The following is a 16,438-nucleotide window of genomic DNA, read 5'->3' as shown; positions in this document are numbered from 1 at the left end:
GTGGCACCCACTCAGTCTTGCTGTAGATGGATAGGTCTAGTCTTTCACAGGCTACTGGTGTAGCCTTTGACAGGCAAGATGACTTGCTCATTGTGGCTTTAGTAACTCTCCAGATACGTAAGTTCTGCAGAGCATTTCAAGGCTGCAGCCACTAAGCGTACTGAAAGTCAGTAACAAAACTGAAATTAATAGGCAGCACATGGGAGGGCAGAGTAGGAAATTCAAAGATTGGTGTGTTTTGAGTTTCTTAGAGAGAACATGGGCTTCTGCTGCCTCCTAGGGTATGTCTTCATGGCAGTGCCTGCTGCTTGGAAGATACCTGCACTTAATGCTAAACGTTCTAACTGCAAAGCAGCTGGCAGTGCACTTATGGTTGCAAAGAGGCCCTAGTGCTCTATTTTTGAGCATTTACTTGGCCTTTCAGATGTCTTTTCTGTGTCCCCTGGGCAGTCTGTAGTAATACTTATCAGTGTCTGATAACTAGACTCTTTAAAAAACTGATATTTTAAATAAAGACTATATATTTGATATTCATCCTATTTCTCTTCTGATTTTTGAGGCTTCATGGTTCTTGCTTTTTATGTGTGTCTCCACAGTGAGAGCTAAAAGCTAGAAATTTTAAGAATGTGCACATAATTACGCATCTCCAGATCCTGCAGCTTTCAGAAACACACGTAGTAGTAGGAGACTTAGGGTACTACCATTGAGCTGGTAGACTGCACTTTCTAATCCTGAAGAGACAGCAAAGCTGTATGAGCTAGATCCCAGATTCAGATGGAAATCTGAGCAGACATTTAACCAGACCTGTCAGCAGACAACCGGGCCCTGCACTAGCCTGCATTTTGAATGACAGTATTTTGGCCACTTTCCATACCTGTTAAACTCGCTTTACTTGCCATTGCTGTATCCTTCACTTCTTGAAAAACTAAAATGAAATGGTCCATTTTATCAGTTATAGAATCCTGCTTCTGTTAGCATTTTTTCAGAAGAGAAAATATCACAGAATTTCAGTACTTCTAGTCATAAGGTTTTGAAAATCACAAGGCCCAAGCAACTGTCATGTTCCATACGCACAATTCAGCTGTTGGCTGCAGGTCTCTGAAACACAGATCTGCCAGTTCAGTATTTCACGACATCCATTCTACATGAACAAATCCTGACAGCACATTTTGAGAGATTATTTCTTTATATACATGCTACATGTTACTACTAGAGAAGTTTATTATACCCAGAGTAGAAGTGATGGGGTGCTGCAGTGACTAAACCACCTCCTGAGGTCCCCTCCAACCTGAATCATCCTGTGATCCTGAGGTATCTTATCGCACCACAACATTTCAGAATTGAGAATGCCAGCTATTGAGAACTGCAGACGCAGCAGTGGGTGGGTTACTTCATGGGCAGAGAGAGGTATTTTACATTCGAATAGAGACTGAAGGAGACATGTTCAGGAATGTTAAGTCCACAGAAGGGCATTGGACTCTTAAGAAAGTCATTATCTGAGTCTGAGGAAGACCTGCAAATGATGTGTGATATGAATCTGGATAGTGTATTTATATAACTCCCTGTACCATAGTATCTGAGTACCTTATACCAAGTGAAATAGCAAAGTGTTGGTTTATAGAGGGGAAGACTATGCGTTTTTTTGAATTTGTGCTGAGATTCTCTGGCAGAAGACCCTGGCTTTCTGAAGCTGGAGCTCAGCACATGAGCCACCAAACCCTGGTTCTTTCATTTCAGTCTATTCACTGACTGAATTAAATTCAGTCTATTCAATATCATATTGATTCCACTCAAAGACATTAACCTGCAGAAAAACACTTGCTGATAATCAAAAGGCCATTGTTCTTCAATTACAAGACCATAAATAAATCCCTAGAAAAACCACCTAGTGAATTAACATTATTTAATTGTATTTTGGCAATGCACAAAAATGCATGCGAGGATCAAGCTTGTGATAAACTTAGAAAGTACCTATGTGATCAGAGAGATCTGAGGTACTCCACACAAACTCACCTCTCAGACTTGTAACCCAGTCCTCTCCTCCTGGTCTGGAAGGGCTGCAGCATGTACCAAACACATTGGCTAACGTGTTTTACTAAAACGTACCAGAACACAGCACTGAAATCAAAACCAAGCTTCTAAATGGGAAGAATATGAATGCCATTTATCAACATTATTTACTAGTAGGAAAAGGGATTTTGTTACAGAAATAAGTATGTATTACTGATTTGCTCACTATTTTGGTGCTATATAAAATGTAAAGCTATGTGTTGCAAATAACAAAGTGGCAGTAAATATAGGGAGAAAGAGCTTCTCAGTTTCTTGACACTTTCTCTCTCTTCTTCCCTTACCTCATAAATCTTAATTGAAGGCCTTTTTAAGAATTTACTATGAAGACAAGTGAATATTTTCATCCGTAGACACAGCCAACTTGTCAGGACAGGTCACCCCAGTAATCCAGTGCATATTATTGCTTTGTTTTGTTTTGGACTCTTACAAAACTGTCATGCTGTAAAATGCCTCATACAGCAGTACTGTTTGTATTGCGTGTTATATATAATCCATTCAAACACCCAAAGACTGCTTCTAGCAATTCAGGCTCAATCTATTCTTCTAGCCCACCCCTTCGTATATGATACTGGTGGTCAACAGTGAGAGAATGGCTCCAGGGCTAACCAGATGTTTGCTCTGACTCAGCATTGCAGTTCCTGTATGAAACATGAATCTGACTGCTAGTCTGGTAACCACTTGAATCACATTTTTTTTCCCAGTGTATTTTCCTTAGTCAAGAGGAATTATTAGAGTAAATATTTTACATGACATTCAAATAGTATTAAAAAATTACTTCTAAATTACTAAGCTGAAAACTCTGATAGGTGAAATAATCACAGCAATTCTGATGTAAGGAGGACTAGAGGAAAATTTGTATTTTTTTTCTGTAGGAAAATTACTCTGTTTTCATGAAGAATTGGACTCCTTCTCATTCTGAAAGAGAATTAAATAATAACAATATTAAACAAATGAATTAGAAAACAAAACAACAACAACAAAAAAAAAACAGTTCAACTGCAATGATCCTATGAAAAAAATACAGAGTATTTCAACCCAATTCTGATTTTCAAAAAGTTCCTTTGAAGTGGAAAATTGGAAATCCTTGCTTTCAGTCTATGATTTAAAGTACAGTTCCACAGAATGTGACACCTTTTCAAAAAATGTTCCACTGGAAACAAATTGTCATTTTCAGATGGAGAAATGTTCCAGTGTAAAACTCGCAACTTGTCCGTAGGGCAGCATTTGTAGCATACAGCCATAAACAGCTAAGGACAGCTACATATCTATATTTGAAAATAGCCTTCAAAATTAAGTAATTTAACACTGGCAACAATTGGTGCTCATTAAAATTGTTCAAATAAAATTTATTTTAATCAGAAAATAGCAATTAAAAAGTATTCATAAGAAAAGATTGGTTTGATGGATTTATTTATTTATTTATTTGAAGATGCTAGAAAAATGTCAAAATACTTAGTTTTCATATTTCTCTTTCAATGAAAGCATTTTGTTTTGGGATCTAGGATGACCTACCACTTAGAACTTTAAGCTGATTTGGAATAACCTTTACATGTATAGAAAGGTAGAAATAAAAATTCTTCTAATTGATGTGATTTCTCTCATTCTTTGGAATTCCAACTTAAAGCTCGTTGTGGGAGGACTTGAGTTTTTATAAAAAAAAAACACACAAAACAAACAAACAAAAAAAACCAAACAAGATCTCCAGAATATTCTTAAGGTAAAAATACAATTTCTCACCCGCCATTAGTAAATAAATTGTTTTGTTGCTTCCCAAGCAGAACTAGCAGAGCTTTGTTTCCCATACGTTTGTGGGCAGACTCTCCAGCACCTGAGAAGAGCCAAACACACTGCAATTATTTCTGCTGGGAGCAGGGGGATTAGCAAAATATCTGTCCTTTACCCAAGCACCTGTTTTCTCAGAAATTACAAGAAGCTAACAACTTTGAGTTTATGACCCTTTTCTCAATTTTGATTAAAAACTGATGATTATATTTTGAAGGTTTTGGTTCCCTTTATACAAGCAAGACAGTATTTCATATTGCTCCTTCGTCAAACTGGGGGAAGAATGGTTTACTTCGATTCTAACAATGCACTCACTCTGTGTGAGGCACAAGTCAGCACATGGTTGTAGATCAGGCTGTTCAGTCTGCGTAGTCTTGAAACTTTGCTGCCCTTTGCTATCTGCAAAAAGAGGCAGCTTTTAATAACTGAAGGCTCCATCATCTGACATTAATTCCTGCAAGTATGATTTGTTGTTGTTGCTGTTGTTGTTTTTTGTGCTAGACTATCAAGGCAGTTTGAATTAATAATTTCATGTCAACTAAGATAAGTGTGGGCTGTACCTGGGTGGACCCTTGAACCTCAGCTGCATTAATCACAGCTCCAGCAGAAGGCATCCTCAACTGGAGTAGCAGAAGTGGCTATAAGCAGCTTTGGCAGTCAGGTTCCCCGCAGGTTAAACAGCCCAGGCACATTAATGTGGATTAGACTTCCAGCATGGTAATAGCCTGCGAAAGATTCCGTTCCCCTAAGGCTTCATTATTTACCAGCAGCCCTAAATCACTTTTCTGTTTCTATCTCAGTATTCACAGTTATTCTGCATGTTCTCATGAAGGAGACTTAGTATAGAGTATGTCTTCCATGAGCAACTCCCTTTGTTTCTTATTAAATGTAAAGTAGCTGCAAACTGACTTCAGGCTGCTATGCAGCATGTGAACATGAGCCCCTGCCTCCCCCAACCCCAGCATGCTCCAGGATGTCATGGGCAGAGTTTGCTGGGTGGTTTTGGTTCAACCAGAGCAGATCCAGCCAAGAGAGCAGAAAAACAATGAGAATGTACCAATTGCCTAATCACAGCAATTCTTGGGACTGCTGTAAATGAGATCGAACTATTCAAGCTGGATCCTTATCAACAGTCCGTGCAGTCGCTGGGGAGTAGACACTGTCATCTGCATGCTCGTTTATTGGGCTTCGGAATTATTTAACGTTTGATTTATGGTGGTGAATTGCGTCCTGGCAAATGTTCACTATGTGAAACTCTTTGCTCCCTCACCAATTAAAAATCAGGGCCTGATCCATGTGAAAGCCTCCTGCTGAGTTCACTATGTTTTGGATCAGGCCTCTGGGTCTCAAGACTGGCAGATAATGTTCCATTTCTGTCCAATTTTCTTGCTCAAATTTAGAAGAGGCTCAAGTGTTTTCCATCAACATTTTTATGTTTACTTTTGGGAGAATCTTCACAGTGGGTCAGGTTACTGTGATATAGAAAGGATGACCCACACTCATATATAAATTTTCCAAAAAACCTCAGCCTGAGGCAGACATCTGCCTTGGAAAATTTCAGCCCAGATGGCTCAAGTTTGGCAAAGATGTAAGCAACTAAAAAAAGAGTTTTATAATGGAAAGTGGTGTACAACCTTAATAATAGGAGGGTGCTACCAAGTACCATTTATGATAAGGCTTCATAACAAGAACCATAAGGGAAGAACTCAGGCAGGATTTGTTCAGATATGCTTCAGGATATATGATCTATCTCTGTTCTTTCCTTTTGCCTGAAAGGTGTTTCATAGTCAGGTCTTATTTTTTTCTGATCCTTTAGACATTACCATTACAACCAGGCAGCTCAAAACTGGCCCTTCCTTCTCCTTCTTTGTTAAACATTGTTTATCTCAGAAATGTAAAACCAGGAGAAGTGGTCAAAAAAGTCCAGGCTGCCATAGTTCCTCTCTGCATTAAGAAGTCATCTAGCAAAGTAGAAAAGCTGTGCAGCTATGATCTAAGCTGTTAAATCAGCATTACCTGGTCTTCAGACTAAAAACCTGTCTTGATGCTTCAGTACTAGAACACAAGCACAACTTCAGATCTATGGTTCCTTAAATCCCCAGCATACAATAAAGATCTTCTTAGGCATAACAAATGAAAAATATTATTTCTCTCAGATTAATTCGGAACTATTTGAGTCCCATTTCTGCTTTCACCTCATCTTTGTCATTTCACTGCTGTTGAGCAGGATGTGAGAACATGAGCCGGAATCCTGTTTAAAGCCATTTAAGAAATTTGCTGTAATTTACTCCTGAATAAATCCCAGGTATCTTCACTGGCATAAATGAAAGCACAATTTGCCTTGACGCATCAGCTGCAACGAGATTACTTTTAGGATGTTTTTATTTTATTTTATATTTTTGTTAGACAATAGCTTCAAAATAAAAATTCAGTGACTTCATGGGTAAGGTGCAGAATTGATGGATTTGTGCTGGACTGCTACTGAATAAATGAGATTGTGCTTTGTGTTTACTGGCACCTTATCCCAAATACATATTCACAGCTTCTCTCATTGTGAACCTCCTGTCCATCTCCTTGAACAGAACGTGCTCCAAGAATATGTACAATACTCCTTCATGAGAGATCTACAAGTAACTGCAAATCACATTAGACATGTTAAATTTTGACACTCCCCTTTTCCCCCTATTTGTGCTGAGGAGATATACCACAAAAATCAGCATTGTTCATGCATATTTGTAAATAATAAAGGGTCAGGATGAGAAACACTTTTCCTGTTTACAACAAGGAATGACAACGCATCTCAGATAGCTACTTTTAAGAATTATCAGCCTGTTTTAGTAGCTAAAAAAACCCACGTAATGCCCATTTGCAAAAAGCCTTCTGTAAAGCTTTATATTAGAGAATGACTCAATGTTTAAGCAACTGGGGACAAATAACCCACAAACACCTTAGTGCCAAAATATATTTTTGCTAGCAAAGGCATTTGTTGGGTTTAATTCAGACATATTCTTGAAACCTCAAAAATGTATCCTGCACATTTTGTGACTCATTGTGCAAAAATTTTCACTCGCCCCACCCCCTTTTTTTTAATGCAGTTCAGTTATGCAGATCACCCCACCCACAAATTACAGGTTTATAATGGAAATTCTGACAAGGCTTTCACTGGAGTGGTACTTGCAGGCATTGTCATAATAAATAATTTACCACTTCATGTCTCCTGATGTAAACACATCAGGAGTCAGATTCACTAGCATCCATCTCTCTGTTATCCAGGCGGAAGAAGATGATAGGGAAATACCACTCTTCTCTGAGACCATCATTTTAGCTCCCAACTTTAAAATGAGTTTTTAAATTGGTAAAGAGAGAGTTTATGACCACAATCGAACCTCTACGTTTGTTTACATTGGACAACACTTTTGTTCTGGTTTACATTATCCAGATGTATAAAGCTCAGAAGGGTTCTGCTTTACTGCCCTGTTTTCTCTTAGTGTTTCTGCATTTTTTAAATGCTACCAGATGGTTGCTTTTGGCTCCCAACATTATCACATGTTGTCTATAAGTATGGAAATAGTTATGGTAATATGGACGTAAATCATAACTGTAAATACCACATAAAGAAGACTGCCATATAATTACAAAAGTACCTAATAGATTTCTTTTTCAAAGACAACACAGCTGTCCCTTCTAAGCTTTCATTTGTAGATTCTTTTCTCTCCTGTTTTTATTTATAGGTTGCCGTGCAGTTGGATGCAGCACACCAAGATTTTTGTTTCTAATTTTGAAAAGAAAAGAAAAAGGAAGAATACTCATTTCATCATAAAGAAGCATTAGTTTACAATTTTAAAAAGAAACTAATGCCAACTCTAGAACATCATCTTGGAACCAATCTCCCTCTTAATACGTTTCAAAAGAATCTGTCAATAGCTACATACCGCAATTTAAAATTAAATCCTGCCATCAAACTAAGGAAAGGGTCGGCCAAATGGCACATACCACGTGTTGGGAAAGAAGCTCTATTCTTTCTCTAAATATCTCAATGTTTATTTGAAAAGAACCACAATAGGTTATTAATGTTGACCACGACAAAGTAAGTTCTTTATGTCCTACTCAGGGAAAAACAGGTTGAAAACTGTTATGGGTAAACTTACACTGTGCAACATGCCTTGTTAATGAGAACAGCCTTGCACAGCATTGATGTTGCCAAAAAGAGTTTCACATATTGTCTGGAAACTGCCACCATACATTTCATCCCTTTCTAGTCAGCTTTGGAGTGCTTAAAAGTGAAGTGATACAAGTGTATTTCAACTCTGTTTTATGTGGACTTGCATGGTGCTTCATCCTACACATTAGTGTTCTTACCTCTTCCTTGTTACCTTAAATCACATATGGAGCTCTGACAGCCACAAAAGAGAGCTTGCAGACAACACTGCTTATGCAAAATGAATGGAAGGCTGTTGTCATAGAGCCTTTGGGACATTTTTGCCTCAAAACTTTTATCTACCACTAAGCAACCACTTCAGACACCTGTGCCTATGCTTTCTGTATGGCAAATCCAGCATTTTAACTCAAATAGCAGCAATCTACCAAAGGGAACGAAGTTTATCTTAACCATCATAAACGCACAATTCTTTCTCCCTCCTTTTCAAAATTTATAAAAAAAAAAGCATTAATGTGGCTTTATCTAGAACAACACGCATCTATGAATGGTTGGATTACTTTCTAATTCCCTTTCAGAGAAACAACAAAAACAAATGAACAGGAAAATGCTGGTGGGAAAGATCAGTCTGGGCTAGAAGTGTAGTAATATCTTATTGATACAGATTGTATCATAGAAATCTGTACTGCCTTTTTATCAGTCTACACCAACTGGCCTTTGTCCAAAAATGTGTCATGTTATCAGATGTGTCATTTGGCTGGGTGGCTGCCATGACTGTACTGGGCGACTGAATGTTAAAATAATTTCTCCAGGGCCATGAGGCTGATCCCAAAGGTTTTCTAGTTCCAAGGGGGAGATCATTTTTCACCACCAGCTGGAGCCTGATGTCAGACATGCCCTTGCTTCATTTATTCTCCTCAGAGGTTGAAACCCAGCTTGTCTTTCCTGACTCCAATATTATTCCACATTTGGGCACATAGCAGCTACTATGCAGTGAACTATTAAAGCAGGAGATCCCATGAGACTTGGGAAAATAGTTTAGGGGAAACAGTTTGACAACAGGATGCAGTTGCTTCTATTGTCCTATTAAAATAGAGATATCTGGGAAGCTTAACTTTGTTTTCACTATGTAAACATATATATTTTAGCCTAATGTGCCAAAAAGTTACAAATACTAAAAAAGAAAACACAAAAGCACGAAAACAAAACAAACCCCACAACCCTTTTTTTTTTTTGTACTTTGTCTACTTTCTTGGCAGAAACATAAAGTCCTGTACATCTACCAGAAGGCTAATTTGTACTGGAAGAACAAAGGCACTGGGTTCCATCAGACTCTGGTGTTTTATTTTACATTTGTAGCTTGATTTGAGAACAAAAAAGAAGTTGCAATGATTTAATATGTTTCATAGCATCATCTTATGAAAATATCTTGACATATTTTTATTCCCTTCTCTTTGTTTTCTCCAGAACAATGAGTAAAGAGATAGAAATCACCCGTTCCCATACAATATGTGGTCAGTTAAAGCACTATGGTTTAATTATTCAAACAAAACAGCAGCTAGGCTTTGCCCACATGAATGGTTTGAGTTTGCAAAACTATATTTAGATTATGCCTAAATCATGTTAAGTTGGCTCCACCATTGTGTGTTTTGGTGGTGATGGTGGTGTTTGGTGTTTCTTTTTTTTTTTTTTTTAACTTGCAGGACTGTTCCAAGAACGTTGTTGTAAATCTCTGCTACAGAATGGTTACCACATGCCAGACAGTTAATATGATAAAGCTAAACCACGTTGCTTCATCATCTCTGAGTATTTATAATCAAGGCTGTATCGATGAAAATTTTAGTATTTAGAATCATCAAGAGTTTGGTCTACAGGTTTAAGCTGTAAGAGCAGAGCATAAGCAGACACCTGCAACAGAGATCATTCATTGCAGCATCTGCTGTGTACACAGACATGTCTTGTAACATTCCTCTTCTTACACCGATACCTCAGCAGTACTCAAATTAAGGCTTTGAAATCAAAAGTTATCAAATCCACAGCATACTGTGCTAAAACTGGGACACCGCCAGACACATTAATAACTTTCTGACCTTTTTTCTTCATAAATATGGAGCAGTCGGGAGACCACGAAAACCTGCTACTGGAAGTATTTGCAGTGCTAGCAACATTTCTCACACAAAGTAATTTAACTTTTTTTTTTTTTTTTTTTTTACATTTGCTGAATTTTCAAACCCATATTGTTGGTGTCTCTATACAAGCATATTCAAGAAATCTGAATAAACTAGTGGTGTGAATTCACAAAACATATAGAGGTTAAAGAGCCATATATCTCTTTTAAAGTTAATTGAGCTAATTTGAATGAAAGCCATTTTCACTTTGAATGAGACTGTCCACACAAGGGACCAATCCACTTTAAAAGTTACCTCAAATAAATTGTCTTTTCCTGCGAAGCTCATTCCCTGACACTAAGAAAGCTAAAAGTCAAAGAAAACCCATCCTTTGACATCACAGCCTCACATATTTCCAATGTTATTCTAACAATGATCATTAGATGTTAGGCAATAAAGGGAGAAATTGTTTTTGTTTATTTTTTTTTTGGGGGGGGGGGGTGAGGGTGCAAGAAGCACAACTCTTAAATTCTTATGTAATGAAAGGCTTCCTTCCCCTTTTCTTCTCTCCTCACTCCCCGGAAAGACATGAAAATAAAACTTGTGTGACAAGTTTTGAATAAGACACAAATAGGAAATGCTTATGCTAAATTTAAATGGACTTTTGTTTGAAACGTTACATCATATCTCACACCAAAGTGACTATGCCACTACTGTCCATAGGAAGCACACTATTTAGAGTCACCCTTTTTTAAGGGATATGTATGCCTTCAAGAGAGCTGACAGTATTAGAAAAATAGATTTCTCCTCTTAAGTGAACTTGCACTTTTGTTATCACTTGAGTGAGAAAAACTCTTGAGGATGTTTGCAATAGGCCTAAAACAATAGAGCTTCACTGGGCCTCGGCCTTTAGGCATACTTCTGTATAACTCTAATTAATAACACAGATGAACACCTTCTTGGAGAGAATAACTGAATTCAGTAGAGGGAGGGGTAGAACTGTTACAAAGATAACTGCGGGGGGGGGGGGGGGGAATGCAGTAAACATTAGAGAACTTCAAGACTGTTAACTGAGATATCAACCATTGCCATTTACAAAGGCTCTTGATAGTAGCCTTTCTGTTTAACTCACTAATTGTGGTACAACAAACACCTAATCAGTTCATGGTACTATCTACCTACAAGATGTGTGATTTGGCTTCAACATGTAAGTGGTCCCTTTTAAAATCAAGAACAAAATCTGCATGGCAGGTAAACAGTTAATGCTGAACACCATGCACATGATACTTCAACGACTCCCTTACAAAAATTAGGATATTATTCTTTATTATGGTGCCCTGTAATTCTAAAGTAAATCATGCCAAGATACGATCTTGCATGTTAGTAGATCAGATACCATTACTCAGAAAAAAAAAAAGCTTTCATGCACTTACCTTATCCTCTAGCCGAATCAGTCTGGCTCCTACAGTATAGTATACTTTGTCTACCCCTTTTTCTAAATAAAAAAAGAATAGAAATGGGACATTCATTAGATTGAGAGTAAACTCAAACTATGAATCATATATAGTGCTATTTCAGCTGGTAAAATATTACAGTAATATAAATGACACCAACATAACAAGAGAGAATTTTCATAGTGTACAGAAGTGAAAGAGGGTACTGAGAGAGAAGGGAGTTAATTTGTCTAATGGACCAGATTAAGTTAGCCTAAAGGACAATCTGGACCTTAGTGGAGGTACCCCATGGACATGAAGAATAGAGAGTCTGAGGTGATCTGGTTCCTTCTTTAATTATCTCAAATAGAGGCACATAATTAGGTGGAATAGATATGATCCCTATGCATACATCCCATTTTGACATGTGCAATGTATCTTTACACACAGAAATACGTATAATTTTCAATTGAGGTTGTAGATATAGGAGGGAGCACTGTCTTGGGTCTCAGTGGCTGGAATGGCAGAGACCTATCCCGTCAGTGCAGAGGGATGATGCTGGGAAAAACACTTGCATCTCCATCCTTTTCTCCTCCTAGCCTTTGTGAAACCTTCTTATTGAAGACCAGTTATGCAAATTGCTTCACTTACACACTGCAAACAGTGGGGTGGGGAGCCAAGAATTAAAGCTGTGTAAAGTGGGTTCTATTCTTTGTGTTTACATGACCAATTGCAAAGGAATGACATACTTTGGAAGTGTTAGTCCACGGGAAAAAAGGCACAAAAATGTATATATGCTGAGCTAGGAGAAAACATTCACAAGAAAAACAAAACATAACAACAAAACAAAACAAAACACACCTCAAATTCTAAAGTAACCTAGAAACCCGTGTCAATGGAAGTTGGATACATTTTTTTTTTGTCTAAACTGTTATTCCAGTATTGGGCTGCAGTAATTTCTCTTTGCTTGTTCCATAAATTATTCCACATTTATGAGTGGTTGAGCCTTGGGTTTTAGAGCTATTTCATCCCATTTTGCATGGGGCATGAGCACAATCTAAAGGGCTTACTGGCAGACAGGCTGAGGTGTGAATTTATAGTGTATCAGCCTTCTCCCTTACTGCTGTATGTGTGCTCATTTTTCAGGGAACTCACATTTTTGCATTCCTCAGTGGATAGTACTTGCCTTACCATTAGCAGCATATATGTTTGCTAATGTGATACTTTTAGACATACATTTGCACCAAAGTTCATCTGAAGGTACACATATACCTTAGAAGAAAACTTGCAAAAAGCAATGCTGGCAAGATTACCCTTCTTGCTTTCCTTTTCTACAGATCACCTAGAATATTATAAAGGCTATTGTCCCTTGACAGCTCTGCACAGGCATTAGAAGGGAGAAGTGCTTCATAAGAAAATTTAGAGGTGTAAATACCATAAATACCATACAGAGAGAAAATTCAAAGACTGTTCATGGACACTGTGTAGGGACAAAATAAATGACACAGCTTGGCTCATACATGTGTGGCGTTCATCACTGGTTAGTCTACAAGCACAGAATCCTCTAAAAAGATAAAAAGGTTGAGGCTCAAGTTTACCTATATATTCATTTCTGTCTAAAATGAAATAATGAACAATTTAGTCTACTCTCTAATTAGTAAATCTGTAGACACATCTTTTAAAGTCTATACTTTTGTGTTTAAGGATTTCTAAATTGGGATGTGATTTGAACAGCAGTGAGTAGGAAGTGCTTTTGTTGTTTAGGTCTAACATACATACATATATATAAACAAACAAACAATAACACAGCAAGAAAAATAAAACAAGAAAACTCACTTTTTTTTTTTAATAATAATTTCCTCACCAGCTCTAATCGCATCCTTCCTATAATCACCAAGACACGCCAAAACAACCAAACCGAGTTAATAATGTTTTTTTATCTTAGTTATCCTTGAATGCAGTGTAGAACAGAAAACAAGAAAATAAGAAGTAGATAAGAAGCTATTTTGTGGCATGTGGCTCTCTTGTCAGTTGAAGAGAAATGCATGATATACACACATGTAGCTGCATCCTCTCCATCCCTTTATTGGCATCCATGCTATGTAAGTCACAAAAGGCTGCACTCTTTCCCATTTCTTTTTAGCCTCCATTTAAATCAGCATTCAGCTCTAATTTACAAGCATTTTTTCTCTAATAAAGACCATCTTTATTTAAAAGTAAATGGGTTGTATATACAATGTGCAGAGAATTGTGGTAAGAATGGTAGGCAGAAGTTCAGATAATATTGCTCAAATACATTTGATTTCTATCTCATGTTTATGCTTTCTCTCTCAAGTCTTTTCAAGATATATGACTTTAGACTTTCTATATTAGATTATTTGCTTTTACATAATTGAAAAGATAGCATGGCTAACTGTAAATCTGAAGTATCTTAGTTTTTACATTCTTTGCTTTGTAATCCAAAATAACTTTGTTTAATTATTAAGTTTAGTCTGTTTTTATGTCTTCAATAAAACAGATAGATCATCTACACATTTTAGTAACAGCTCATATATGTGTGAAAGGCTCAAACAGAAAGAGAACATGCATGGTCATCATGAAAGGAGTCACAATTATTTATAACAGGATGAAAATATATATGAACAAATTTTAGCTCAGAAGCATAAAGAAAAATAAATCCTGAAACCAGCATGTTTCACATGGTTGATATGATATAAACCATCATTTAGTATATTTAGACTTCCATCAGATAAAACAGTACTGTATAAGCAATAAGTATTATACTTCAGGAGACTGAACAGTTCTTAGGTCACCTATATACTATCTCATCTTTGCTAGTACATAAATTTTTTCCCTGAAAGCCTTTGCCTTCCTCAGTATACACACTCTATGGCTTTTGAAACAATATCCACCTGTATTTAATTCCTAATTTTTTCACAAAGATGCTACATCCATTTTTCTAGCGATAATATGAGATGCCTTTTGTAAAAAAAAAAAAAAAAAAAAAAAGAATTAAAGCTTTTTTAATATTGTCCACACTAGCCGAGAAAACAAGAAAGGCCAACCCCAACTCTTTCTTCAATTGGAAGCACATGATATAAATGACATATTGCTGGTTATTCAATTTTTGTTTCTTTTACAAAAAACAGCAATTCCATCTTAAATGAGCAAAAGAGAAAATCAAATGAGAGACAGCAGCATAATTTTTTTTTTTCCCCCACTCAATTACTGTGTTCTATCTCATCAGAACATATCAAACTTTTAAGAAAACAGATTTTTTCTTTGGTTTGAAAAAATACTTACGGGGAACATTAGGACAGTGAATGAATTACAGCCAGATGGTCTGAAAATGATAAAAGCTGGAAATGATCTACTCTACTTTTACAGAGTAAGAGTCTTCTGTGAGTTTCACTTCTACAGTGCCTACCACTAGATGTAAGCTAACTCAACATTTATAAAATGTATCTATCTGAAAGCCATTCTTTTTTTTTTTTTTTTTTTCAAACAGAAAATGAAGAATTCAAGCCTTGTTACAACTAGGATATTCCAAATTCTTAAAGATATCTCAAAACCTCAGGAAATGATATCAAGTTTAGTATTGGGACTACTGAAAGTGGGAAATAAAGCAAGAAATGGAACTGCCAAAGGTTTACAAGAAATCCTTTTTCTCCAGGGATTTCCACCTGCTTATGCAGATCCAAGAGGTTCAGACGAACTGCTTTTCTGACTCTGAACACTGCATCTTTTGTTTTACTTTGGCATTATTCTTCACTTTTGCCCCTGAAAAGCTATAGTTAGTCTAAAAAAAGGCACTCAAAACCAATTAACTCCATCATGTGTAGTGAAGATCAAGTATCACACTTCTCTTATTTGTATCATTACAGAAGCTTCTGCTTTGTTAATTCAAGAAATGTTAGTAATGCATGCTTTGCTTCTATACCAATACTTTCAATTATTAAGGTGTTTGTTTACTATCATGGGAGTCTTAATCTCATTCTACAGAATTGTTTGTGTTATCAGGATCTGTGAGATGGGCTTTCAGCGAAGCTAAGATACGTTCTTCCGGGAAAATTCCTGAAAAATAGGATTCAACTCTTTGGAAAATTTATTCATTATCTTCTTAATGTTTTAAAATTCACATTAGAAGTTTCAAATAAAGCTGTTAAGAACCAGCACCATAACAAGCAAAATGGGAGGATTTCTCACAATATGTGTATGTGTAAGTTAAATCATGACACTTCTTGTCACAGGATATCACAGATGTGAAAAGTTTACATGGGCTTTAGGGGAAATCAGGCAAGCTTGTTGAGCATAAACCAGTTATGACTACTAAATACACAGGAACCATGTCAGGAAGTCTCTGATCTGCAAATGGCTGGAAGCTTATGGGAAGGTTAGAGGCATATGCTTTTTTTTTTTTTTTTTTTTTTTTTTTACATTTCCAAAGCACCTTGCTTCTAGTTCCATCAGAGACATGACTGTCATGACCCAGCATGGCTGTTTATTTCTGTTATTGTACCCTTATCTTGTTTTAACACAGCTTTTAGTGTTTTTTATCCTTGAGAAATAATCATATTCCCCCACCCCCGAACCCCCACCCCAATAATTGCTTTCAGTGAATTCAGATTCTGCATCTTTTATGACATCATTTACTTTTGAAAGGTAATAATACTATAGAATAAATCAGACACACTGCAATTACTTCATATAATATTATCAAAGTTGACAACAGAGTTTCAGTAACAGCCTGATCCAAAACCCACTGAGGTCGCTGGAAAGACTCCCATTCATTCCAACAAGCTTGGAATCAGACCTTAAGATTCTTTGAATAGGAGTAAAATGAAACAGGAAAAATAAAAGGAGCTGGAAAGGAAAATTCCTTTCATGTT

The 16,438-nt window shown here is 36.7% G+C and overlaps 1 protein-coding gene across 1 annotated transcript in view; it reads right to left on the bottom strand.

Annotated features, from left to right (window-relative positions):
• The window catches only part of LOC310892362 (potassium voltage-gated channel subfamily KQT member 1-like), a 522,172-nt gene that overhangs the window by 192,932 nt on the left and 312,802 nt on the right, over positions 1-16,438 (bottom strand). The window contains exon 16 of the mRNA XM_083820035.1: positions 11,550-11,611. Coding sequence (XP_083676161.1) covers positions 11,550-11,611 — 62 coding nt within the window. The remainder of the gene's footprint in view (positions 1-11,549; positions 11,612-16,438) is intronic.

The sequence above is a fragment of the Anser anser genome (genome assembly GCF_964211835.1).
Source record: "Anser anser genome assembly, chromosome: 1".
Taxonomy (NCBI): Eukaryota; Metazoa; Chordata; class Aves; order Anseriformes; family Anatidae; genus Anser; species Anser anser.
The sequence above is the reverse complement of the archived record's forward strand: the minus strand, read 5'-3'. Positions and strand labels throughout refer to the sequence as shown.